This window comes from Toxoplasma gondii, chromosome XI (genome assembly GCF_000006565.2).
Source record: "Toxoplasma gondii ME49 chromosome XI, whole genome shotgun sequence".
NCBI lineage: Eukaryota > Apicomplexa > Conoidasida > Eucoccidiorida > Sarcocystidae > Toxoplasma > Toxoplasma gondii.
Genome location: NC_031479.1, coordinates 1,807,707 through 1,833,485, shown reverse-complemented (window position 1 = coordinate 1,833,485; position 25,779 = coordinate 1,807,707). Strand labels below are relative to the sequence as shown.

The window sequence follows — 25,779 nt, the reverse complement described above, 5'->3', positions numbered from 1 at the left end:
AGAGGTGAAATGGGTGCGGAGTGAGGCCATCTTTCCATCTCTGTCTTTACCTCTGTCTGTCTCCTTTCGTCTGTGTCTCTATCTATATTTGTCTTTCTACCTACCTATTTCTTTTTGTCTGCAGATCTATATCTCTGTGCCTCTCTGTCTGTCTATATTTATATGCCTACATTTATCTATCTTTATTTCTCTACCGGTCTGTCTATGTGAATCTGTGCGTACGTAGTGGAACAACGCTACGCGTTTTTATCAGATTTTTTTGAGTGATTGGTGACAAGGGTTCACTCGGTTTACTTCCGGCGTCTCTGAAGAAACAGATGAGAACATCGAAACGTTTCTTTCGTCTTGTTTTTTTTTCCTTCGTTTTTTTGACTGTTCGTCTGGCTCTGACGCCTCGCTTCTTTCTCTCACTTGGGTGGTGTTGGCCGCCTCTTTTCTGTGGCTTTTTGTCTCTTCTGTGAAAGTGCTTCGGCACCAGCATGAGAAAATGGTGACACAATCAGCTCTCAGGGTCCGCGGGGCCTCCGCCGAGACGCTTCCTGCCTTCCGCTTCTCCCCGCGCTTCTCCCCGCGCTTCGCCTCCTCTCTCCCTTGGAGAATCTCCCACTGGCGACCAGCCCGGCAGATCTTCAAGCCTCTCGCAGTCAGACCGACCTGCCTGTCCTCTCCCTGTCCTCGCCTGCCGCTTCCCGCGCCTCTCCGTTCTTTCTCGTCCACGACTTCTTCTCCTTCTCCCCCCTGTTCTTCATCTGCCCCCCCCTCGTCTGTTTCTCCTCCTGCTCTCCCGCCTCTGTCTCCTGCTTCTCCGGCGCCGGCTTCGCTGCCTGCATGTTCGGCTCCGCTGCCATTTATCGCGCATGGGCGCTCGATGCCGGGCCAGAGGCTGCTCCCGTGTTCGCCGGAAGACGTCGCGGTTCTGTCTGCGTCTTCGCTGCGCTTCCCAAATCCGCAGGAGGTCGAGGGAGGCGTCATCGTTCGCCTCGTCCGGCGCAGCGACCCTGTCACGAGCCCTGTGCTTCGCTCGGTTCGCAACCGGCAGTACGGCATCCGCGGGAGCGAACGCTGGTGGCTGCTTGGGTCCGGCGCTCTCGCCTCGGCCTGCCTCCTCGCTCTCGGCTTTTGGCAACTCGCCCGCATGCAGTGGAAGCACCAGCTGATCGAGTACCGGCGCGCGCAGATGCGCAAGCCTGCCGTCTGGGTCACTCGGGGGCCGTTCCCCTGGACCGTCTCCAGCGAGGACCACAGATGCACAGGAGACGGATCCTCCGACTCCACGCAGGAGAGACCGGAGACGCGGAAGGAAGGCGCGAGAGCGGAGGCCAGGAGGTGCGACGCAGAAGCCAAAAACCTGTCTCCGCTACCTTCCACGAACTCCGACTCTTCCTCCCCGGCGCATTCTCCTTCTTCTCCTCCTTCTTCTTCTTGTTCTTCTTCGTCTTCTGTTGCGGTTGTGGAGAAGAGTTCGTTCGAGAGAGAAGAGGAGTTGAGGGCAGCATGGGCGTATCGCCCGGTGATCGCTCGAGGTGTGTTGGACAGTTCGACGGAGCTGCGGGTGGGTCCGCGACCCGGTTTGGAGCCTGGCACCACGGGGTACTTGCTGGTGTCTCCGCTGCGTTTGGAAGACGGCAACGTTCTCCTCGTGAACAAAGGACATCTGCAGACGGAGGACGCGAAACTGCCGCCGTTCAGACGCCCCGAGACCCGCAGAGAAGGCGCCTGGCGAACGCGGGAGGTGAACCTCGCGCAAGGGCGGTCGGCGCTCGCCGACGCATGCAGCGGATCCACGCCGGGCGGTGGCTGGGAGGCCTCGGCGGCTGCGCGCGACGCGTTCGCGCGAGACAGCGGCTGTTCTCTCGACGCGAAGACGCGCGACGAACCCCCAGGCTGGGTGACTGTGCGCGGCATTCTGGAGCCTGGTGAAATTCCGAGCTCAACCTGCCAGTGTCTCCTGGCCGGAAACAGACCGAAGGACGCACAGTTCATCTTCCTCGTTCCTGCGGACTTGGTGGAGGGGCTGCGACCGGGCACTGTCCCTCACAAAGCTGCGACCGGCGCAATGATCCTCAACGCCTACGACATCGTCTACGACGAAGATGTGCGAGCAGCGAAGCGCTCGCGAGAAAGGAAAGAAGGCGAAGTCGGCGCAGACGCGGGAGAGAGCCGCGACCGGCGAGCAGAGCAACGGAGCCAGGGGCTTGGAGCCAAGGGCGAAGAGGAGGACGGCTCGCGCGGAGAGAAAGACGTTCCGGCGAAGGAGGAGAGGGAAGCATCTCGGGAGCGAATGTCAACTCTTGCGTCGCTGCCGAGGTCACTCGCCGCAGAGTTGGGCGCAGAAGACCCTTCTTCCTTTGCGGCTCTTCTGGGCCTGGCTGAGATCCCAAAAAGATTCGCAAAGTACCAGCAGAAAAGGAAAGACGACTACTTGCTCTTCTGGGCCGACGAACACACACACTTCAACTACGCCTGCCAGTGGTTCGTCATGGCTCTGTGCACCGCCAGCATGACCCTCTACAAATTCGTCCAAGTGTCTCGGTGGCGCTGGTAGAAACGGAACAGAAAAAGCGGAGAAGAGTTCCGAGAAAAGAGGGAGAAGCAGGAAAGGAGAGTCAAGCACACACGAAGGAACTCTTCTCTGCACTGTGATGGCTCGACGAACTCTTTCTGGCTGACAGACGCTGTCTGCGCTCCTTTGGTCTCCGCGAGCGCAGGTACACTGTCGGCCTCGCTTCCGTCGGAGTCACGCGAATGGGAGGAAGCAACGAAACGCCATGTCGGTCGGGGAGAACGCGTTTCTTTTTCGAGGTGCCATATGTTTTTCTCGGGGTTTCTGTACTTCCCGCTTCTCGTCCTTTTTGTGTGGAGGCGCCTGTGAGGAGCGTCCCCTTCGAACCGCATGCAGTCCGCCGCGAAATGTTCCTGCGTGTGTGTACACCTGTGAGGCCTGCGAAGCCCCACAAAGACTTCGCAGCGCCCTCTCGCTGCAGTCGCTTCTTTCGGGAGCTCTTCGTTTTCCGAGGTGACTCCGGAAAACACTGGGCAGACTTGGATGTAGCTCAGCAACAGGTCCGGCGTGGAGACAGATAGTTTCACTCTCTTCTGTTTTGACTCGCTGCGGGCAAAAAGCAGTGCGTAGACGGATTTTCGCTGGCGCGAGTCCTTGTAGCGACACAGGAACTCAGTTTACACTTTTTGTGAGCACCACTTGGGCGCGTCAGGAAGTACTCAGAAGACAGGACCCGGCGATTTAAATAGGACAGCTGCACACAGCGCTTTTATGTTTTTTAAGACATCGTCGTACACGCGTCGAGTACGCGTAAGTGAGAGACGCATGCATAAATATGCAGATTCCTGTTTTGGTCCAGGCGCGTAGTTGCACTCGGTAGGCGTTTGAAGAGTGAACGACTCAGAGGTTATCGCACGAAGCAGAAAGATTGCGTTAGCTTCCTCCTGGCAAACCAACCTTTTTCAAAGAGGTCATTCCGTCTTTCTCGAGGGCCTCCAGAAGCCGAGGATCCGCCGCTGTTTAGGCGTCTGGACACCCGGCCGCGCGCAGGTCGCGAGGCACAACGCGGCCAGCCTGGGGAGAGGAAGGCGACTTGCGGGTGGACAGCAGGCGTTCACAGCAAGGGACTCTTGGAGGGGATTTGCAGGGAGCTCCGTCGTTGTTGGCAGCGAGGGCGGTGGCTTCGCGCCAAGGAGAGACGCGGTCCACGGCAGACAAGGCAGGAAGACTCTCCTGCCTGTCGCTTCGTTTCGACACAAGCAGAGACGGGGAGGACCCAGTTGAAGAGAGAGCGGGGGAATCTCCGCAATTCTGCTCCGTCACTTTTTCAAGCTGGTCTTCGGTGCCAAGAATTTGTTCAGCGCGGGAGACTTCTCGTCCACACTCCAAGGAAGAATGCCAGGTGTCTCTGTCTCTCGACTTTTCACGCGCAAACATGTCCTCGGAGACTTGTCTTGCCGGCAGCGTCGACTTGCAGAGAAAGCAGAGTCAAACTCCAAACTCTTTTTCTGGTACTCGACGAGGGATGCCATGCCGCTCTTGTCTGTTGCAAGAGAGGAAACACCGGCGGAGCAGAGGAGGTCGAAAAAACGAAACGAATTCATGGCGCTTCAGCGCAATTGACCGAATGCTTGCATTGCATGCAGTTCGCGACCTGGCAAGACGGAGACTCTCGAGAGAAAAACAACTCGTCTGGAGATCTCCTTTCGCGCCTTTTTTCGAATGCCCACTCTTCAGAAACTTTTCTTCTGAGAAAACGCTCTTCGTCTCCACCTGTCCCAAGAAGGTCCATTCCTTTTCTCGTAGCTGCATGCAGCTGGCCAAAAGCGGAGACGCCGTCTTCCGGCGCCGGAAACCGCGTTTTCGTTCTTCTCCGGTGTCTGTACACCCGGTTTCCACCCTTGTAAGGGCAACGCGGCTCGGCAACTGGGGTGTCTTCGCAGCTGTTCCCTCTTCTTCGTTCACACTTTCTTTGGCGCTTTCTTCGCCTGGGGCTCCTGGTTTCTCCAGCCTCGAGAATCGGTCTTCGCCTCTGTTCAATCTAGACATTCTGCAGACGAAGGAACTTCACTGCGTAGCGGTTTTTACCTCTCCGCTGCAACCCCCAACCGAGTCCCTCTCTGCTTTTTCTGCAGATCCTCGCCTTTCGTGTAGCCGCTTTTGGCTCTCCTGTACCTTCCCGTTTCTCGTCTGTTCTTTCTCTCCACTTTGTTTTCCTTCTTGTCACTCTCCGTGTATTCTCTCTTTTTCACGGTGTGCCGTCGCTCACCGTTTTCATCTTGTTCTTCCTCTTCTCTCTCTCCTCATCTCTCTTTCCGCTGCTTCTCTCCGCTTTTCTCTACTGCCTTCCTCCCTGCGTTTCTGGTTTCCTCTCGTTCCTCACATTTTCGTCGCGTTTTTCAGTCGTTCCCTCCTCGCTTTGTTCGCGCTCTCCTCCGCATCCTCTTCCTGCGTCAGGAGGCTCCAGGCAAGGGAAGCAGACGGAGGAAAGCTGCGTCGCAGCGCCGAGAGAACCTTTCTCGTCCTCTGGGCGCGAAAGCGTTTGTCGCCCTCGTGGTTGTTTCTGAGAAGCGGAGAGTGGAGTTTGTTCTGAGCGAAGTTTCTTCTCGCACACAGCGAGACAGACGGCGAAGTCAGAGCGCCAGAGAGAGAGAAGAACAAGCGTCAGAGAGCGCCAGAGAGAGAGAAGAACAAGAGCCAGAGAGCGACGAAGAGAGATAGAGAGAAGAACAAGAGCCAGAGAGCGACGAAGAGAGAGAGAGAGAAGAACAAGAGCCAGAGAGCGACGAAGAGAGAGAGAGAGAAGAACAAGACCCAGAGAGCGACGAAGAGAGAGAGAGAGAGAAGAACAAGAGCCAGAGAGCGACGAAGAGAGAGAGAGAAGAACAAGACCCAGAGAGCGACGAAGAGAGAGAGAGAGAGAAGAACAAGACCCTGAGACCGACGAAGAGAGAGAGAGAGAGAGAAGAACAAGAGCCAGAGAGCGACGAAGAGAGAGCAAGAGAGAAGAACAAGGGCCAGAGAGCGACGAAAAGAGCGAGAGAGGGAAGAACAAGACCCTGATACCGACGAAGAGAGAGAGAGAGAGAAGAACAAGAGCCAGAGAGCGACGAGGAGAGAGAGAGAGAAGAACAAGGGCCAGAGAGCGACGAAGAGAGAGAGAGACGGAAACGAGAAGGAACAGAAGGAGCTGGACGTACACCGAAGAGGGATGGAACGTGCGCCGTGGAAGCCGGCGGCGCGTACGCGTCCAGGCCTGGCGGCTGACGCAGGCGAAGAAGCAGATTTGGAAGCGAGTCGCTTAGGTGAAGAAGCAGATTTGGAAGTGAGTCGCGCAGGTGAAGAAAGCGCAGAACCTGAAGGAAGCGAACTCGATGATTGGCTGGAGGAGAAACGGCGGCGAGAGATCTGGCGGGTCCTCTGCCTCCCGGAGGTAGATGACGAAGGCTTCGTCGACCTCACAGCTGTTCTTCGTCGTTCCTTGACGAGAAGTAAGTCGAGCTTCGTGGCGGTCGAGACAGTGCCGCGTCGTTTTTCGTCCTCCTTTCTCCAATACCCTATTTGGTACCTTGGCTACTTGGAGGATCCTACGTATCTGATGGCTGTTCTTAATGCTGGCTGTGTACGGATGATATGGTAACTTCTTTGTACCAATCTGTATTGGTTGTTCGGAAGTCGTTTTCCCCCAATTTACTTATTTTCCTCACTCGCTTCATCCGTGTGGTATCGAACGCTTGCCGCAAGTTGTTTCTACGTTTGCCTACGGCGGTGTTTGTTTCAAGGTCTGTCAACCTCCTTCGCACTTGGTTAGACGCTTTTAATTGTGTTGTTCGCATTTCCATCTCCAGCGAATGTTTTTTCCTTCCTCTCGACAGATGCGCCGCCGGGGTGGGCGGTTCACGGCGCAGACTTCCAGGCGGAAGTCGCGATGCAGGTCCGTTTCAAAGCAAAGAGAGCGTCTGTGTTCAAAAGCTACTTCACTGCCTTCTTCCTCCGCAGTTTTCGCACGAGCGCAGTTGCTCCTTTGTATAAGTAAAGCAGCTTTGTTCCGCAGCGGCAAGTCGCCTTTCATGCAAGCAGCCTAGGCTTTGCTTCCGACTCCTATGAACCACAGTCTTACACATGTGGAACAAGATTGCGAATTTGTCTTTCGTGGGCAATTTAGAGACGCTTTCTCTGCTGACTGAAAAAAACAATTCACCTTTCAACGAATAAAGAACAGAAGAAAGACTCACACAAGAGACTGCCATCGTGGACCTTCCTTTTCAGGCTGTCGAGGTCGGTGAGCCCCCCATGGACGTTGGATACAATCTCGGCACCTTTGCTCTCGGACAACAGAAGCTCGATCACGTTTCTTCCTCCACTGCTTCTGTCTCAGCTTTCACTTCTCCCTTTTTTTCCTCTCCCTCTTCTTCTTCCTCTCCCTCTTCTTCTTCCTCTCGCTCTTCTTCCTCTCCCTCTTCTTCGTCCTCTCGCTCTTGTTCTTCCTCTCCCTCTTGTTCTTCGGCTTCCGCTTGTTCTTTCGTTTCGTCGTCGCAGCCTGGAATGCGAGAGAGGCTGGCGTTTCAGATGCGTCTAGTGAAGGGGAACGTGTCAGACGGAGAAATGGCGTTCGTGATGAATCGTCTGCTGCGGCTTCTCTTGCCCACTTTGACCGAAGGGAGACATTTCCCTCAGACGGTCCTCCAGTGTGTCTGCTTCCATCAGCCTCTTCGCAGAGTCGTCCGTGACGCCTGGGAGACAAAAGGCAGGCGCACGCAGAAGGCCGCGAGTCCAGAGAGCTCCGAGGAGACAGACTCCCCACAGAGGAAAAGAGAGGTGAAGACGGAAGAGAGAGCGCGAGAAGACAGCGCGTCCGAAGACGCCTCCCTCCTGCTTCTCCACAGACTGCCGCTGCTCCGAGCTTTCTGCCGCTGTCTACTGCACGCCTGCCTCGCCGTCGACGAAATGCTCCAAGGCGCCCGAATGGACCGGCTTATATTCGAAGAAGACCACCGCAGCTTCTGGCCAGCTCGGCGCCTGCTGCAACTGGCAGACCGCCGCGAGCACCAGCTCGCGTCGTGGTCGCCCTCGAAAGAAGAAGAACAAGAAGAAGAACAAGAAGAAGAACAAGAAGAAGAGCAAGAAGACGACCGAGAAGGAGAACGAGATGGAGAAGAAGAGAGAGCAGGAGAGAGAGAAGAGAGAGAAGAAGGAGAGTTGCACAGACAGAAGGAAGGATTGGAAGAGACTTTTTTCCGAGACGAAGCACTGGGTAACGAAGGGAGGTGCGACGACTTGTTCCTGAGTGTGGGCGAAGAAGAAAAGCGTTCTTGTGAAAGAGGCCGAGGGGAAGAATTTTTTTTCGAGGAATCTCTCGCAGAGGCATGGCAAGTCTCTGGGGTCAACGTAGACGAGCTGCTGGCACTCCAGGGGGGCGAAGCTGGAAGCGCGATTTGTGCGCTGAGGAAGGAACTTCGAGTTTTTCTCCTCTCTCGAAAGAATCCAGTGAACATGCAGAAGGCTCCCGGAGACGCGCGCACGGAAGACAACCAGGAGCATGTGGAAGGTACACCTGACACATGAACGTGATTTTCTCTTTTCTTCGTATGCGCATCGCGCAAGCAACGTCATTCACATTCTCAACGCAATCGTGACAGAAATACACACACAAACACCTTTATACGCGCATCCATCTTCATATATACATATATATATATATATATATATATTTCTTTTATATATATATATATATATATATGTTTCTTTGTCTGTTCCTGTATGCGTCGCTACGTATCTATCTGTGTATCTCTCTGCCTACCTGTTTCTCCATCAACCCATTTACCTAGTCCCTCCAATATACATATATATATATATATATATAAGTGTGTATGTATATATCTGCATATTCTGAGACTACATTTCTATATTTTGTACTGTGTATAAATGTATATGGTGTCACTGTTCATGGCTTTCGAAGACAAACCGCAACAGCGAGGACCTGAATGTTTGTGTGTCGCATTTACCGTGGGTAGATGCTGTGGGGCACTGACGTTGTCTGCGTTTTCTCGCTCGCTGGTGTGGTGGATGGGCGCTGCGGCGTCTTCTTTTTCTCTGTTCGCGGCGTTATTCCACCTGCAGTTTCTCTTTCCTCTTTTTCCTTTTCTCTCCTCAGGGATTGCCTTTGCGTGTCGCTTCGTCCTCCACTTTCTCCTTCTTCTTCTCGAGATGCAGCGCGTCGACGCCGGCCTCGTCGCCGCCGTGGAGCGCTTCCTCTCCCGACCCCCAGAGGCGGATTCGCGACAAGTCTTGCAGCCGAGAAGCTCTTTTCTCTCTTCGTCAGAAAACAGGGGGAGAAGAACCGCGAAACACAAGCATTGCCGTACAGCTGAAGCCACGAAGGGTGAACAAGAGCGAGAAGAAGAAAAGGAGAGGGAAGCAGAACAAGAGAGTGAACAGAAGGGAGAAGAAGAGAGAGACCGAGAGGAAGAACAAGAGGGAAAACAAGACCGTGTTATCACGACACTGCTCCGCATTTTGGAGAGGTCCAGGCGACAGATAGATTTGCTCAGTGAGCTCTTGGAGAGAGAAGAGAAACGTAGCAGAAAGATCAGAGGAGACAGGCGAACTCGACAGGCGAGCGACTCGCACGCTGAACGAGAGCAGGGCATCCGAGATGCAGAAGAAGGCCCCCGAGAAGATGACGACGATGAAAAAAGTGAAACCGCATGGAACGCGACACTCTGGTTTGATCCGCTCTTCGTCCAGCAGTGTGGAGTTCTGCCTCTTCCGCCTGTTCAGGTGAGCTCCGAGAACAGTGTCCATGAAACATAGCAGTTTGCGAGACCCTAGAGAGTTTTCAAAAGCCGCATGTCTCCTCACCTCTTGCGTCTGTCTGTCGCTCTCGCTCTCGTCTTCTTTGTAGCTCCTCCTCTTCTTCTTTCTCATCTTCTAGCGCTCTCGTTCGCTCCTTTTCTCTCGTTTCTCGGCCCTCACGCCTTGCCGTCCCTGAACCTCTCTCTGTGACGGTTTCGACTGCGCCCGCAGCTGCGTTCCCCCATTCAGAGCCACTGCCTTTCTCTTGAGTCTTTGCTTGTCGTGCAGCCGCCGTCTCGGCGTACCTTCTCCGCGACCTCAGTCGCTCTTCTGCAGCGCCTCTCGACTTTGCTTCGAATCTCTGCGTCTTCGCTTTCTTCTCTCTCCCGTTCCTCTTCCGAAGAGTGCCGTCTCGACTCTTCTTCCCCCTCTGCTTCTTCCTCTGCTTCTTCCTCTTCTTTTTCCTCTTTTTCCTCTTCTTCTTCCTCTTCTTCCTCTTCTTCTTCCTCGTCTCCTTCTTCTTTCTCTGCTTCTTCCCCCTCTGCTTCTTCCCCCTCTTCTTCTTCTTCCTCTTCTTCCTCTTCTTCTTCCCCCTCTTCTTCCCTCTTTTCTTCCTCTTCTGCTTTTTCGTCTTCTCCTCACTGTGCTTCTGGAACTTCGGTCACGTGTTTCGGATCGTCTTCTTTTCTCTGTTCGGAGGACGCCTGCCTTTTCCCTCGGTTTCTTCTTCATCAGTTAAACGCCCTGAGACCTTGGCAAGAGTCTCTCTCTGCGTCGTCTCTGGGGTCGCGTCTTTCGGCGAATTCCCCACCGGCGTATCTCCACCGGTATGCCATTGCATGCGTTGGCGCAGCGGCGGACGTCCTCAAATTTACTTCATTTCCTTCCTCTTCCTCTCGTCCTCCCTCACCTTCTTCTCTCTGTGCTTCTTCCTCTCCTTCTTCTCGCTCTTCTGCTTCTCCGTTCATGTCGGAAGTCGTTTTCTGTTCTCCCTCGCTGCTGCCTGCACTGGCGGACGACGTGACGCTGCTTCGCGTCTTCGCTTTGCGGCTTCTTCAGACGGTGACGGCGGCGGCTGAAGACTTTGAGGGACGCCGGCCGCGGTCGAGGCCTCTGCAGGAAAAGATTTTCGCGCGTCTCTCTGGGCGAGAAGGCTACGCAGAGAGCGAAGGAAAACTCCCCACAAAAGAGACGAAAAAGGCAGACCGAACTCTCTCGTCTCCAGGCCCAGTCTCGTGGCGACGACAAGCCGAAATCCTTCTCCTCGCTCACACGAAAGCGTCGCGCTTCCCTGTCTCTCAACTGCGGCAACAACCGCCTGTCACAGATCGCTGCTCCGCATCTCCCCTGTCTCCCGTGTCTCCTCTGTCTCCGGTTTCTCCTTCTTCTCTGTGTGCAGAGAGTTCGGTTTCTTCATTTGCGGCGTCGACGGCCGGCGACCGCGGCTCGCGCGCGAGGCAGTTGAGTGGGAAGAAGACAGAGTCACTTGGGAGGAAGCAGCGGAGCAACGCGGACCGGAAAGAGAGCGCCGCGCAGGAGGCGGTCCGCGCGTTCGTCGATTCTCTCGCAGAAGCTCTGCAGGCGAACGCGACGGTAAGCGGGGGAACTCGCGCGGAGAACGAAAGAACATGGAGAGCAAGACGCGTCTCAGTCGATCTCGAAACGGCCACCCAACTTGCTGGGTCAAACGAGCAGCCATGCGACTGCGTTGATATGGAAAAAACAGTTGTAAATACATATTTAAATATATACTGTTATATGTAGTACATGTCTAGATATATATTTATATATATATGTGTGTGTGTGTATTTATTTATGTATTTATTTATTTGTGGTCGTGCATTTTTTTCAGCTTCACATATCTGCTGTCTTGTCGTTTTCGAGAGAGTTCAACTTGTCCGTCTCCGTGACATCCACAGAGCCAATGGGCACACCAATCACACTGCGCCGCCGTTGCTATCGCATGGTTTTTTCATGTTCGAACTTCCAGATTCTGTTCCCTTTTTTCTTTGGTGTCTGTAACGTCCTGCAGAGCTTCCACCTGAGTCTGGCGAGGCACCACCGCGACTTGAAGCGCCGCATGCGCCAGGTGGCGGGCGTCCTCCAGCGCGCCCTCGCGGTGCAGGCAACTCTCGCCTCTCTTCACCTTGAGATTGGAAAAAACGGACGTCTCTCTTCCTCCTGCTCCCAGTCTCCTTCTTCCTCCTTCTCCGCGTCTTCTTCTTCCTCCTGCTCCGCGTCTTCTTCTTCCTCCTGCTCCGCGTCTTCTTCTTCCTCCTTCTCCGCGTCTTCTTCTTCCTCCTGCTCCGCGTCTTCTTCTTCCTCCTGCTCCGCGTCTTCTTCTTCCTCCTTCTCCGCGTCTCCTTCTTCCTCCTGCTCCGCGTCTCCTTCTTCCTCCTGCTCCGCGTCTCCTTCTTCCTCCTGCTCCGCGTCTCCTTCTTCCTCCTGCTCCGCGTCTTCTTCTTCCTCCTGCTCCGCGTCTTCTTCTTCCTCTTGTTCTTCTTCTTCCTCTTGTTCTTCTTCTTCCTCTTGTTCTTCTTCTTCTCTTTGGGGTCCAGCTGCAGCTCCAGCGGTCGTGGCTCTTCGACTGCTTTTGTCTCAGCAGCGGCGGCGCTTGCTGCTCTCGGCTTCGCTGGACCTCTTGCGTCCACAAGAAAAATGTCTCCTTTTTTGGCATCTCTTTCTCCTCGACTTCACTGAGGCCCAAGTAAGCGCTCGCCTCCTTGCATGCGCGGCCGGAGCCGGGAGCCGCGGCACTGTGCGGAGTTCTCCAGTCCGCAGTTTCATGGATCTGCTCCGGACGGCCGCCTGCAGTTTCCAGAGATCGTTTGTTTTTGAAGACATGGTCGGGGACGCAGGACATGCTCGCGTTTTGCGACAACAGATTTTCGTATGGCGTCGCGAAGCTCTGGTGTCACTGAGTTCTTGAGACTGCATTCTCTCAGAACTTAGGGTAAAAACATCTCCTCTCCTGATGAAAGAAACCTCCTCGCCTAACGCTGAGCGATTTTTCCACGGACAGAAGAAGCAAGTCGTCTCCGCAAAAAGGGAACCTCCTTAAGGAGTTCCAGAAAGACGGTCTTCCTCTGCCGATCGCATGCAGAGTCGCAGAAACGTCGCTTCGCCTCTCTGCAGGGACTCCGTATGCAGAGAGCTTGGCAGCATCGAAACAGTGAAACAGGAACGAGCGCGTAGGAACGAGTCTGTGTAGACGATTTCCTTTCCACGTTTTTGCGCGCTCAGGTTGCCGGATGTCGTGTACGGAAAAAAGGAAAAAGAGTGCAGGCCGCGAGGAAGTTGAAAAATCAGCACAAACATACTCCCTCGCCATTTCAGACACAAACTGAGGTGGATGCACACTCCAACGGCACATCGCATCTTCTCCACATCCCTACATACAATCATACATACGTTTATATATATATATATATGTATATGGTTATGTGGGATACTGTATTTCTCTCGCCATAGAAATCTTGGTTATGTAGATCGCTGTGTACGTGTAGTGACAGATGTTTTCATCTGCAGATTCATGCGTTTTCTCGGTCCACCGCAACTGATTCAACCGATTTGTGCTCGTTTTTCTTGCGCCAGGTGACCAGCGCCGACCCCGTTCGTTTCGCGACATTTTTCGCCTCCTTCCTCTCGCCGGCTTTCGCTTCGTTGCTGTCCAGCGAGAGGGTGAGAGAACTGGAAAGGGAGAGCGACCTCCAGGGCGCGAAACCGACTGCAGACTCGCGCTCCACACAGCTTTCTCCCGGCGCTTCGTCTAGACGCGCTGGAGGCGAGGCCGCCGCGACGAGAACTGAAAACGCAGAGACAGATACGTTTTCAGACGGTTTCCTTCCCGCCTGGTTTCTCTTCTTCTGCCTGTTTGTGTAAGTGAAGGAGGCCCACAGAGAGGACAGTCGAGAGTCGCAGATCTTCTTCGAATCAACCTTGACATGGGCGCGGGGAAAGGCTGTTTTGGGGTGGTTGCATCGCTCTCGACCCGCATGAGCGACAGGCTTTGCGCGATCTTGTAGAGCACGAGAGAACACAGTGGCAGTGTTCGCGCCAGCAACTGAAGAAGTCGTCCGCGGCTGACGTCTGAGTCTACAGTCTCTCTGGAGCTCTGTCGCAGGTGCGATGACTCTTGCTTCGAGCAGGAAGAGACGCCGGAGAGACCGTTTCGGATGCCCCCCTCGTTTTGGACGCGAGAAGAAAGGGCGTCTGCGGAGCGAGGTGGAAGGGCAGCGCGAATGTCGATACAGTTGCCTTTGCAAGAGCTTCAGTTTCTCTGGAATACTCATGAAAACCATCCGGAAGCTGCGTGCGTCTGCCATTGCTTCAGATTCGCCAGTGTCGCGACAGTCAAGTGGGGCAGAGGCCTCGCCAGTCTCTCGCATGGTCTTCTCGACTTCCTCTCGCAGTCCTACACGGCGAGGTTCGTTTTTATCGAAATACGTTTTCGCAAAAGGCTTGGTCGTTTTTTTCCAGTTTGTGTCCGGCGATTCAAATCCCTGAGGCTGGAAAGCTCTTCTTCCCAGTGCCTTCTGTCACTTTGCCTCCTCCACCTTTTCTGCTGTAGCTGTTTCTCCCTCTCGGTCCTCCGTCCTTTTGTTTCCTCGCTGGCGGAGACTTTCCGACTTTCGACTTTGTCTTCTTCTCCTTCAGAATCGAGCCTCTTGTTGTTCTTCTCCGAGAGCTCTCCTTCCTCGCCTCCTCGGCTCGCCTTCTCAACGCTTTCCCTCTGAGTCTGCCGCCTCTTGGGGGAACGTCTTCATCTTTCACATCTTCCTCTAGCTCCTCGTCTCTTTCTTTTCCTTCTTCACCTACGTCTTTCGTCGCTGCGAGAGACGCCTCTCGCCGGCCTGCCAGACTGGCTGAAGACGCTGGAGAGGCTGCTTGCGAGTGTCAAGGGCAGACCCCCTGCGGTGAGTTTCGTTTGCTCGTGCGTCTCTTTGATTCTGTCGTCGCGTTTTTTCTCGTTACTCGCCCCACTGCTCCGCTCGCCGTTCTTGCGCCTTTGCACACTCAGCTCTGAAGCCAAGAAAAAGCGCCGAGACTCGCAGGAACCGACCCGAGGCGATCGTGTTCATCAACATACGGCTACGCAGCCGCTCTGCACACAAGTGGCTGTTCTATGTATCTGACGAGATCTATGTATCTGTTCGTGTAGACATGCTTCTGTGTATATGTAAATATATGTCTACAGTGTTACGCTATTCCTTGATGTTTTACGTATGTATATATACCCCATATGTTCATATCTAGAAGCACGTGTATGCAAAAATATAGATGTGAGCGTATATTTCCCTGTACCTCTGTATATGTATATATATATATATATATGTGAAAGATAGGTACTGGTTTTTTCGCAGCAGTTTCAAAGCAGGCAGAACCAGTCGTAGGCTGAGATGATCGACTGCGTTGTCGGAGGGTGGGAGAATTGCTTTTTTGGAAACCAAGTCGACGGCCGAATTCGAGGTCTGGGCCTCCTCCCAAGAGCGCGGGAAGTTTCGACCTTGAGACAGTCTTGCGTTTCCGCGAGCTCCGTGCGTGTTTTGGGATCTCTGTGTGAACGCCGACTTCTCTCAGAGATCCAGGACTCTGCCTCCGCCTCTCCTGCGAAAGCGAAGGAAGAACCACGAGGAGAGGCAGCAGCAGAAGAGATAGAAGAAGAGAGGACGCTAGGGAGAAAACACGACGGAGAGAGCAGAGCGTTTCCAGGGAAGGGAAACAGCGAGAATGGCAGTGCGAGGAACGCAACGGTTTGCCCTCTCTGGAGGCGCTTCTCGTTCGAAGTCTTCGTCGCGGTAGTCGAAGAAATCATGCAGGTGTGTGCGGACTCTCGAATTGCGCGCGATTCGCTGGTTATCTTCCGCCTGAATTCTGACTCGCTTTGTGCGTCTTCTCGTCGTTAACGCATGCTTCATCTCTTTCTCTGTGCTCTCGCCTTGTGCTCCTTCCCCATTTTTTTTCTCCACTGTCTTTTTGCGTAGCCCCAACTTCCCCCTTTCCATTTCATACGCTGACACCTCTAGATATACATATATATATATATATATATATATGTATATGTATATATATATATATATGTATATATATGTGTGTGTGGAGAAAGAGAAACAGACGGACAAGAAGGGCCTTTATATTTATATTTGTTTTATATATTTATGTATGTATACAAGCACATTCAGTTTTATGAATATTCTCGTTTTTAAAGAGTATTTTGTTTCGGCGTTGCTGTCAATTGACATTTGGTGTCTTGAACGCTCCACAGTGTCGGCAGACCTTTTTGGGGAGGAGTGGTTCGGTTGTGCTTGTCTTTCGAGCGGCTGCAGTTTCTTGATGTGTTGACCTCGATTTGCAGAGACTTGGGCGCTTCCCCGCGTCTTTGATCGACTCGACCGCACAGTGTCTCTTTCTCTCCTGTTCTCTGTCAGGAGCCTCGTCGATCGGTCTGCGCTTGCCTCGCGTTGCTATCGCGCTTCACTGCCGCTGGACGCAGTTCCTCGTGGAGAGAATGCCCACAGAAGCCGACGAAAGAGACTGAGAAGAGGCTCCAGGAGAGATCCAACTCACAAGCGGAAAGCGATGGCGACACCAAGAAGGCCGAAGAAGCCTTTGTTCAGCACGCGCTCCACGTTGTCTGGTCGACGGGAGAGTAAGACCTGGAAAGAAGTCGAGAGGACCTGTGAAAAGTCAAGCTTGCACCTCCATGCGTGAACAGAGAATCGCGCGCAGTGTACATACACTTCTGGGAGTCAATCGACATCGCGATGGTAGAGAGAAAAGATCCTACCCTTTCTTCTGAATTTCTGGAAATATATATTGCCATTCCGTGTGCATCCCCAACTATATATATATATATATATATATATGTATATATATATATATATATATGTATATATATATATATATGTTTACTTACATATATTTATTTTTACATGTATATACAAGTATATGTGTGGGTATATGTTGTATATATGATATATTTGTATACTTTTGAATGCGGTTTCGAGAAAGAACAAATTGTGTGTCGTGGGTGTGCGTCCAGGGCTGTGATTGCGGCGTTGAATGCAGAGGACGCTGGGGGCGGCAAAGCTCAAGTGGCTTTCGTCCTCGACTGTCTGCGAGCTGGGGAGTCCCGCAGTTGAGAAACCAAGAACGCTGCGGATCCGGGGAGACTCCGAGTGTACAAACAGCTAGGAGAGACCTTTCGTAGGTCGCAGACGAGGCGAGCGATGCACCCAGTTTGCCGGCGACACCGAGCGAAAAACAAACAGGTGCTCGTTGTGAGGGAGGTCCAAATCTTAGGCTCAAAAAACGAATTTCGGCGGCCCTTTTGAGCCTTGCCTCCACGAAGTGTATGGACCCTCACGCATGTGAAGAGGCCGAGACGACCGGGTGTATACACACTCAACAAACGCGTCCGCGACGGAGCGGTTCTTCTTGGAATGTGGAATTCGTGAAGGGTGGATTTTTGACGAGCTGAGTCGATTTTCTTTTGTCTCGTCACACTTTCGACAGCCGCGCCAGTCGCGTCGCCTAACAGATGAGTGAAGCAGCGAAGAAAGAGTGAAAATCCAAAGTGCCGAAACGCTGAAAAGAACTCGTTTTCCGTTGTCGGAATCCGGTGGAGTCAGGCGAGGTCCTGAAATTCCAACACACTGCACGACTTTTTCCTCAGCATCTTCTGAGCTTCCTCTTTTCCCCATACTCGCCACATTCACTCTCGCTTCTTTGCTTCCTTCTTCTCTCCTGTAGCTGCTTCCCTCCCTGGAAAAACGCGTCCACGTACTCCTATCCTATACATATATGTATATATATATATGCATATCTACATATATTCATGCATATATATATGTACTTTTATGGATCTAAATATGTAGAATCGCTGCATTTCTCCTTTTTCTGTGTCGTTTCTGGTCTCTTCTGGACGCTGTCTGCATGATGTTGGTCTAGTTCTATGTCTCATTCCTACGGGCAAAGAAGACGCGTGCTGTCCGTGTAAATACGTGTACCCTTGGAGAGTCGCAAAATGTCAGAGGTGGACAGCCTCTGCGTCGAAGGATTCTGTGAACGATCCAGGACGCGAGTTGTATGTAGCCAGCGGTGGTGTGTCGAGAAGAAGGCAGTGCATTCAAATTGAGAGCGATCACCCACAAAAGCTTAGTGCGAACGCAAAGACGTTGCGTCGCGTCTCACCACAAAACCGATCCAGAAAGGCAAATGAAAGTGAAACGGTAGAGAACGCGCCGTCGACTTCCCTGCTGTCTGCATGCATGCCAAAGAGAGCCTGCCTGCGTTTAAGAAGGCGAGGAGACTGGAGAACACTAGCCGCAGCTGAGAGAACAGCGAGAAGGGAGACACAGAGAAGCAGAGGCTTTCCAGTCACGCGAGACACAAGGGAGAAGCGCCTGAGGGGTCCAGTTTGTAGACTGGTTGCACTCTCAGGTGCGTCGCTGTCATCCGAGGGGATTTTCAAGGGAGAGAAGCGCCGACACGGTCGCGAGGAATCAGCTTCAAGTCGCCGCCGTGCTTGAGAAAAATAACTCCAGCCGCCTGCTGAGGGTTAATGCCGACGCCGTCATTCGTGATGCACGCACAAGTCGCCGCGCTCACTTTAAACTGCACGGAAGCAGAGCAGACCGGAACAGCTGTCAGCGAAAACGGAAGAGGAAAGAGAAGAAGAAGAAGAAGAAAAAGAAGGGGGAAAGAAGGAGGCAGAAGAACGCGAGAAAGGAAAATAGAGAAGAAGTCACGTTGAGAGGTGAGACCAATGAGCTCCAGAATGGATCATACGAGAACGGCGAGTTTTCGTGGCAAGATTTGAGGCGCGACACGCAGAAACTTCCTGAAGTTCTCTCAGCACAGCCAGCCAGGTCTCTGGGCCCAGGCAGTACGCCTCCTGGTCTGCATGTGCGTCTCTTTTAAAATTTGACGTCTGATTTACGACCTGAACGCGGACCGAACTCAATAGTCAATCACACACTCATATATATATATATATATATATATATATACGTATGTATATACCTATACATCCATATAATATATATATATATATAGTATATATATATATATATATAATCTATATATGTATAATATGAATATATATAAATATATATACATGTAGTGCGGATGGAGAGAGGCATGTGTGGAAAGATTTGTGAATGCAAGCGCACAGTTCTGTGTGGTTTGGCCGAGAAGTGCATGCAGAGTTACTCGATGTTCAGGAGTTCGTTTGCGACGGAAATCGACCGACCTCTTCTGCGGCGAATTTGATGACTGCAGAGAACGGTGTGGCATCGGGGACGGAGAGCACCTTGAAAGGCTGCTTGGAGTCCGAGGCGAGGGTGATTTTAAACGAGACTTTTCCCCTGAAGATAGAGAGCGAGAAGACGAATGGCGTCACAAATGAAGCGAACGCGGAAGCAGAAGTCGCAGGGAGAAACTGCAAGGCTTCATGAGTCTCCTAAGCTGCACACAGATGGAGTTGCGGAGCGACGAAAACGGCGCTTGGAGTCCCCAGTCCTCGTCACACCGCGTCGAAGATTCCGAGAGGTCCACGCACATCTGCTTCTACGGAAAGTCCAAGCGGGCAGCAGCGACTGCTTGCGAGGGACAGTATTTTTCTCGGATGGAAGCAGAGACGCTTACGCCTTGTCTGCCATGTTGTCTGGCGTAAGAAGGCAAATCGAGAAGACTGAAGCAAACCTTTCAAAGTGATTTCCTTCCGTCGGACAAGCGAAGCGTTCACAGCGGACCCGGAGAGGCAGTGCAGCTTGTAGAGAATGCTCTGAAACCTGAAGCACGCAGCCGGAGAAAAACATGAAGACGATAGGTCTCCGACGCTTCTGCTAGCTGCGCCACACTCGTAGATTCGATAGAAAAAGGCGACTCAAAACTACAACACACGCAAGCATCCATAATATGCATGCATTTCCAAACCTGCGTATAAGCCTATATATATATATATATATATATATATATACATTTGTAGAGAGAGAAAGGGATAGATGGATGTAGATGGATAGACGGTAGCAGAGTCACGTTGGAAATATCGCGCGCTCGCAAGGCTCGTCGATGTTGGCGTTGACAGGGACACTGTCACGGAATGTACAAGTCAGAGTGAAACGTCAAGAAAGAGACATGCATGGCCCTGAGTAGGTCAGAGAAAAGACGTGCGAGGAGCGCAAACGTTTGAGCTCCAATCAACTGGAAGCTGCACAATGGTCCTGGAAAACACGATTTCAAAAAGATTCAAAATGTTCTTCCGATCCGCGAGCACACACAAAGAAGTCGTTGCCGCCTGAATCGTCCTAGGTTTCCGTCCTGCTGCTGCTTCTCTAACTCGATGGCTTCGCTAGCAAATGCAACTTGTTTCTGCAGTATATCTACGCGCTAGAGAGATGCGTGTAATGGATTGGAGTTCAGAAGCCAGTGTGCGTGCGAAACGGAAACCACAGGATGAACTGAGATTCAGACACGGCCAGTTTAAACAATCGCGGACATTCTCGATGGCTCACTGGCAAGAAGCTCATGATCGCGGCCGCGAGAGACGAGTACTCAGAACTCGCAAACACGCGCATTTCTTTTTTTCACACCTTCCAGGACTGATAAAAAAGTGAGTCGTCAACGATCACGCTACTAGTCACCGTTTACCTCGCTTTCCCCAGTTTGCCAACTACGGCACGAAAACGAAGCAGTCCTAGACACCGAAAGTTGTGCATTTCTCCGGTGACATACAGGAAAGAAAAACTCTGTGAGTGCCAGAAACAGAAAAGACTACGCGGCAGGAACTGCAGTTCCTAAAAACACAGAACTCGAGGTTCGGACAGGCATGTCTCCCTGTGTGTGTGCCGCGAACACGGAGAAGCGGGCTCCAGCAGAAAGTCAGAAACACGCTGCTTTCCTTCTCGGCGTACCAAAACGGAAGGGGCAATGCGCGTTGAGATCGCCGCTTCGAAAAGAAGAGGGCTCTTGGAAAGTATTTCGTTGTTTTAGGGCTGAAAGGCGAGTTCCGTTTCTTCACGACGTGCGCGAGAGGTTTCTGAGTAAAGTCGAAAGATGGTAGAGACGCGTGTCTCGGAGAACGGTCACCTTTCCTGAAACATCAGCTGAAAGTATCTTACGACGAAAAAGAGGCCAGAAAAGAGCACTGGAAAGGTGGCAGAAACGCAAGGGAAAGTCTGTCGCTTAGCCCAGCTGGGCTTGCATGCGTCTGAAGTCTCGTAAAGGAGAGCTTTGCAAATATAACGGCAGTTACACACCACGGTTAGGTTGTCTTCGAGTTTAACTGCAAGCGTGTTCTACCGCGCTGTTTTTACTCGTTGTCCTTGAATGAAGCAATCAGCTTGGTACAGCCCATTCTCAAATGGCAAACCTCTACACTTTTTGGCATCTTTCGACTATCAAAATACCACTTAGTCAGTTGATGGAATCTTTCGGCGTTGACGCGGTTTCTGTCAACACCATGGTTGGTTTTTCCTCGGAAATCACCATGAAGTCATTTCCCCTGCATTGTACACAGACGCCGTTCACAGTCTCCTCCTGGCGTCTAGGTGAGACTCTCATTTTTCCCAGAGACTTCCGTCGCCATTTTCTACAACGTAGCACACTGCGCATAGCGCCATTCATGAGATACAGACAGCCAAGAGCTGTAGTCCTGCCGTAGACCCAAGCCGGTAGCAAGTTGCACCATGATAATTGACCTACTACGTAGACTTCAAGTCCCCTACCTCTACATCGATGGTTTACCCGGTCTACATGTTTCGCACCAAGTGCCCCCTGGTTTCCTAAGATATTCCAAAGCTGTTGCTACTAGCCAGGGTCGTAATCTCGTAAAAAATTTGCAAAAGTATGACCTGCTCTGTGCTGCGCAATCCCTACCAATTCTGACTTTTTCTTAGGTCGACAGCAAAGGCTTACGCCGGTACTGAGCAAAGCGTCATCGCCATGTGAGCGTTACACTCGTGTCGAAGCAAGAGACCTGGATTCAGGAGTGTGCAACGACACGCTAGCTGACTGTAGGGGTATGAAACCGTGGGATGCGTAGGAACGGTTGTCAGACGGTCTCAGTCGGTGGGCCCTGACGCATGAGGTGGAACACAGTCATTACGATCCTAAGGCAGTCACAGTTTGTACGATTCATAACACATCACTCCAACTTTATTCTTCGTGTTTCAGGGTATCCAGATCGCTTGTACGAAGCATTCACGGTTCCCCTGGCCTGCAGGATTGCAAACCCGAGTGGGCGCAACGTAAAAAATCGGATTTCGGCAACATCGCCAAAGGGCGCATACCTTTTCCACGTTTCCTGTTTCACGGGTTTCGACGCTTTCTCATAGCACCTCTCAACACATCAGATTGCATGCGCTTCGTGGTTCAGTCCCGAGCGCATCAAATACACACTGTCGTGTCACCAACGTGACAGACATGCCAAGGATCTAAGGTCCCTAAAGTTTCAGAAGCAGCTCCTGGGTGTATGGCCGGCTCCTAGCCGCCGCGGCCGTTCCCTAGCTTGCTAGTCTTCGTACCGATCGGGTTCTGAGGCCTTCAGAACCTCTGCTGACAGCTTCGGAAGAAGTACTTCTGGATGCAAAGGCTGCATTGACTGCCCGAGAGTCGATTGGGGCAAAAACAGCAGCTGCCGTTGCCTGTCGATCTCGGCGCTGAACGCTGCTTCCACTCCACAGTTTCCCGCGTAGCATGCAGCTTGGTCTACTGGAGAGCCGTAGAGTATCACTCGACTTGCTGGGCGTAAAGTGGACTCTGTCTGCACAGATGGTTGTGCCAGCCGTTGCTCCGCCACCTCGCCATTGCCCACGCGGTTTTGACATGTCATCAAAAGAGATCCACCCGCAGAGGGGTACGGTGCTGACGGCATTCCGTGCGGCGTGGCAACTGTGCTGCCGCTGCTTTGTGGGCTGAAACTTGTCCGAGACATGCACGAGTCCGGAGACGCCAGCCGGCTGTCAGGCACATACGGGAAAGACGGCACGCTCTGTTCGCACGGATAAAGCTGCGTGCTCGGAATGCCCTCGTATGAAAACGGCCACGTGGTGGGTGTGGAAGCCGCTGCATACCCTCCGGTGTGGACGAAGTTCCAAGCCGGCCCCTGCCGCGCTGGAAGCTCGGCGAGGCTCGAGAAGACCGGCCGCACGAAAGCGCTGAGAACGGAGCGTTGATGAAGCTGCCGCACGTTGTTCTGTGCATTGGCGCCGGCTGCAATGCGCGAACTGCTCGAATTCCGTTTCGTCCCATGGGTGGGGAAACCTGCTGTAGGTCTACAGGGACCTGTGTGTTCGCCCTGCGCTGGTCGTCGAATCGGCGCCACGGGAGCACGTCCTTCGCTATTCAACCCATGAGGTCGTCGAGACTTTTCTTGCGCCAGCCATGGAAGTTGCGAGGATGGCGTACTGGCACCCCTATTCCGACTGCGAGCACTGAAAGAACGCCACTGCCGTTGCGATGTCACCCCATCCGCAAGGGCTGTTTGGTGCGCTCGCTCGTCTTCCTGCCGACTGCTAGCTGAATCCTGCTCCTGGTTCGATTTCGTCGACCCTGGAAGGGCCTCCCCTTCGCTCCGAGGCATTTCGCTTTTTAGTCCGGTTGTATGCGACGCACATGCCAGAAGGTCTGTAGATTCGAAGTTCCGTCCCTCTGAGGCTGGTAACCTGGTTGCCCAGCTCGACGCAGGCGAAGGCGCCTGCTCCTCCTGCCTCTCGTCGCTTCCTGCCTGCGAACCTGCACTTCCGTTCTTTGTTCCCAGGGCATCCACTGTCATGTCCGACTGCAGCTCCGAGCCAGCAGTGTCTGCGCTCGTTTCACTGAACGACCCCTCGCTTCTTACAGGCATCGCCACTTCCGAGATCTTCGATGGTCCGTCTTGCCTGTCCCACGTGCGTCGCTGGTATCCGTGACCTTCCGCATGCGGCGCCAAGGTCTCCATCTGGCTTCTGAAACCTTCTTTGGATAAACCCAATGACGAGACACTTGTTCGCGAACTACTGCAAGATGTACCTCTACCTGACAGAGACCATACGGACCCTTTGCGCCCCCTTCGGTCCTGATACTTGGGCAGACGATCTCCAATATGCGAACGCGCTCCGTCTTCTTGGCTGTGAACCCCCGAATTCACCTGTGGCTTCTGGTCACACTTCTTCGATGGGGAAGAACCGGATCCAGTCGCCGTCTGAAACAACGCAACCCGGAGCTCAGGCGGGGGCGGTTGCGGGACGGGATAGAAACGAGCGACTCCGTGAACTTGTCCTCCACCTCCGGACATCGATCCCGGCGTACCCTGAGTGGCGCACTCTTTGGGACTTGCAGGCAGCGATTGAGAACCGCCACCGAGCTCTGAGCACGAAAGCCGTCGCAAGGAATCCCCACCCGAAGACGCACACAGAAACACCGAGGGCATGAGACGCCGCTGCAGCGGCACACCATTGTATGGCCGGCGAGAAAAACGTGGCGGTGGTATCTCTTGTTTACCGGACGAATATCGAAGTGTCAGCTTCGGATGTGCGTCTCCCGACAAAAAGTCTCTTGCTGACGTCGAGCTGCTCGGAGGTACGCTGACCCCCGACTCACTGACATTTTCTTCTTTTTTCTTCACCAGCATCGTGTCGTGCGTGCCGGTAACGCACACCAGATTTCCCATTCCCTTCCCAACAACGCCCGTATTTGTCTGAAGTTGCCGGGAGGGGTGCTTCTGCAAGAACAGCGCCGACGCCACAGATGCCTTCCGTAACTCCTGCGCACTATGAGCATACCGGCACTTCTCATTCGCCGTGCACCGGCCGGAAAGGAACAGTGGACACATCTTGCTCCGAGCGAAAAATCTGAAAACACAACAACAACGTGCAACTGCACGTCCATTTATCAAAACCTAGTGATTGGCGTGCTTGCTACCGCGAGTTTGAGCCCTCCCAATTTCCGCCTCGACGTACTTCACGTCCGATGCGCCTATTGTAGAATGCAGGTTTAATAAGTACCATCGTACTGCGTGAGCTCGTCTACATATTTACGTGCTTTCCTCGTAAGTATTTACTACAAGCTGGGCTACTACTTTCGACCTTTAACGTTGTTCCATTACTCGAGAGGCACGCATATGTCGGTACTTGTAGCATGCCTAAAATGTCAGTCACCAAGGCTTTCCCCACGGAAATCAGCTGTTCCGCTACGCGGTGCCAAAGGGCGGAACCTCACTCAGTAGATCGAAGTTCTTCGGCTGTGTGGGCAAACTTGCATTCGCTTGCAAGTCGTGGGCAGCTTCCCGTCTGTGGAAGACACCGATATCGCACCAAGTAGAAACAGGCAAAAATCCAGTGATTCCTCCTCAAGCAAGACATTTTTTCGATGGGCCGCCATGTGGTCCGTACTCGATATTAGATACGCATCCCATCACCTCTCGTGACTCTCGTATGTTCCCCCGGTCTGCACACCGTCCACAAAACCAGTAGAATCTTCCGTTTTTGTGGCCTCTCGCGTGTACGAACTTTGCTTGTGTAACTTACAAGCGTGAGCATTTCGCACATGCGGGTCTTCAACAGGTTCGGCAGCGGACTCAACTCGCATTCCGAATGTGCGTACTGGCAACTCAACCCGCGTAGACATCTACCCTGCGCCATCCACGGGCACCTGCGTCAGCCACAGGGGACGCAGTAACAAAATGATTTTCTTCTAAAAACAAACAGGGTGTGCCGATGGCGCATTAACCCAGGAAACTCTGTTGCATAGCTTTGCACTGAAACAGTACCGGCGACAAGACATTCAGTTGTTGGCATGAATTTAGGATTGGCTTGCTCATATGATGCCTGAGTGAAGCCTGTTATTCAATGTACGCTAACTCCCTGCTTCGGCACATGAAAACTGCGGGTACGCTAACTCCCTGCTTCGGCACATGAAAACTGCGGACTGCTCACATTTTGGTTTTGTAGAACTGCAGTTTCATTCTTTTCAATCGAGGTCGCCGTTTGAGTTCCCTGCATCCCATGTCAACTCGACCGTCAAGTGCCTCGTCAGCTCTCGCCCCGTTTCCTCCAGTGTGGCTGCTGGTTGTGAAGCAGGTTCCAGTTCCACTGGAATGACGTCCGGTTTCATCATCTTCCCATTCCTTCTCAGAGACTTCTTCCGACCCATCGATGCACGGGGTACCCGCCGCACCCTCCATTTCCACTGAAGGCGAATGCACTTCAAATTCGAAATGCCTAATTTCCTTCTCGCGACTGCCGCCGCACAGATCTCTTCCGTCACACCAGACGTGTTAATACGCAAAGAGTCGGAGCGGTAGACACGAGACCCGCGGGAGGGCAAGTCTCCGCCGCTAAACGCCTTCGTCTTTACACTAATTCAGATTTCTGAGATCACAACTTTCAGCAGGCTCAATTCTGCGCCGGCGTCCACACCCCCGCCTCCGGCCTCTTGAAACCTCACAGTCTCGCCTTCACTCACAGAACCCTACCTGAGTCCACCAGAGACGCCACATC

At 52.9% G+C, this 25,779-nt stretch overlaps 4 protein-coding genes across 4 annotated transcripts; 2 read left to right on the top strand and 2 right to left on the bottom strand.

Moving 5' to 3' along the window:
* The first annotated feature begins 8 nt into the window (after positions 1-8).
* Positions 9-3,116, top strand: TGME49_311150 (hypothetical protein). The gene has a single exon (XM_002364318.2). It carries the CDS (start codon positions 488-490, stop codon positions 2,543-2,545), a length of 2,058 nt encoding a protein of 685 aa, XP_002364359.1. The 5' UTR covers positions 9-487; the 3' UTR covers positions 2,546-3,116.
* A 1,146-nt stretch (positions 3,117-4,262) lies between these two features.
* Positions 4,263-17,114, top strand: TGME49_311140 (hypothetical protein). The gene is made up of 12 exons (XM_018782656.1): positions 4,263-5,994; positions 6,379-6,437; positions 6,773-8,051; positions 8,658-9,283; positions 9,587-10,891; positions 11,331-12,005; positions 12,893-13,176; positions 13,632-13,724; positions 13,955-14,214; positions 14,879-15,117; positions 15,727-15,947; positions 16,341-17,114. The coding sequence occupies exons 1-12, from the start codon at positions 5,715-5,717 to the stop codon at positions 16,438-16,440; spliced, it is 5,421 nt and encodes a 1,806-aa protein (XP_018635537.1). The 5' UTR covers positions 4,263-5,714; the 3' UTR covers positions 16,441-17,114.
* Positions 16,743-20,424, bottom strand: TGME49_311110 (Ubiquitin-fold modifier 1 precursor family protein, putative). Its single transcript, XM_002364314.2, has 4 exons — positions 20,215-20,424; positions 18,947-19,092; positions 18,552-18,666; positions 16,743-17,914 (listed from the first exon to the last, which is right to left on the bottom strand). Exons 2-4 carry the CDS (start codon positions 18,958-18,960, stop codon positions 17,768-17,770), a joined length of 276 nt encoding a protein of 91 aa, XP_002364355.1. The 5' UTR covers positions 18,961-19,092; positions 20,215-20,424; the 3' UTR covers positions 16,743-17,767.
* A 914-nt stretch (positions 20,425-21,338) lies between these two features.
* Positions 21,339-25,501, bottom strand: TGME49_311100 (zinc finger (CCCH type) motif-containing protein). Its single transcript, XM_002364313.1, has 4 exons — positions 25,216-25,501; positions 24,808-24,931; positions 24,500-24,570; positions 21,339-24,132 (listed from the first exon to the last, which is right to left on the bottom strand). Exons 1-4 carry the CDS (start codon positions 25,461-25,463, stop codon positions 21,813-21,815), a joined length of 2,763 nt encoding a protein of 920 aa, XP_002364354.1. The 5' UTR covers positions 25,464-25,501; the 3' UTR covers positions 21,339-21,812.
* Between the last annotated feature and the right edge of the window lie 278 nt (positions 25,502-25,779).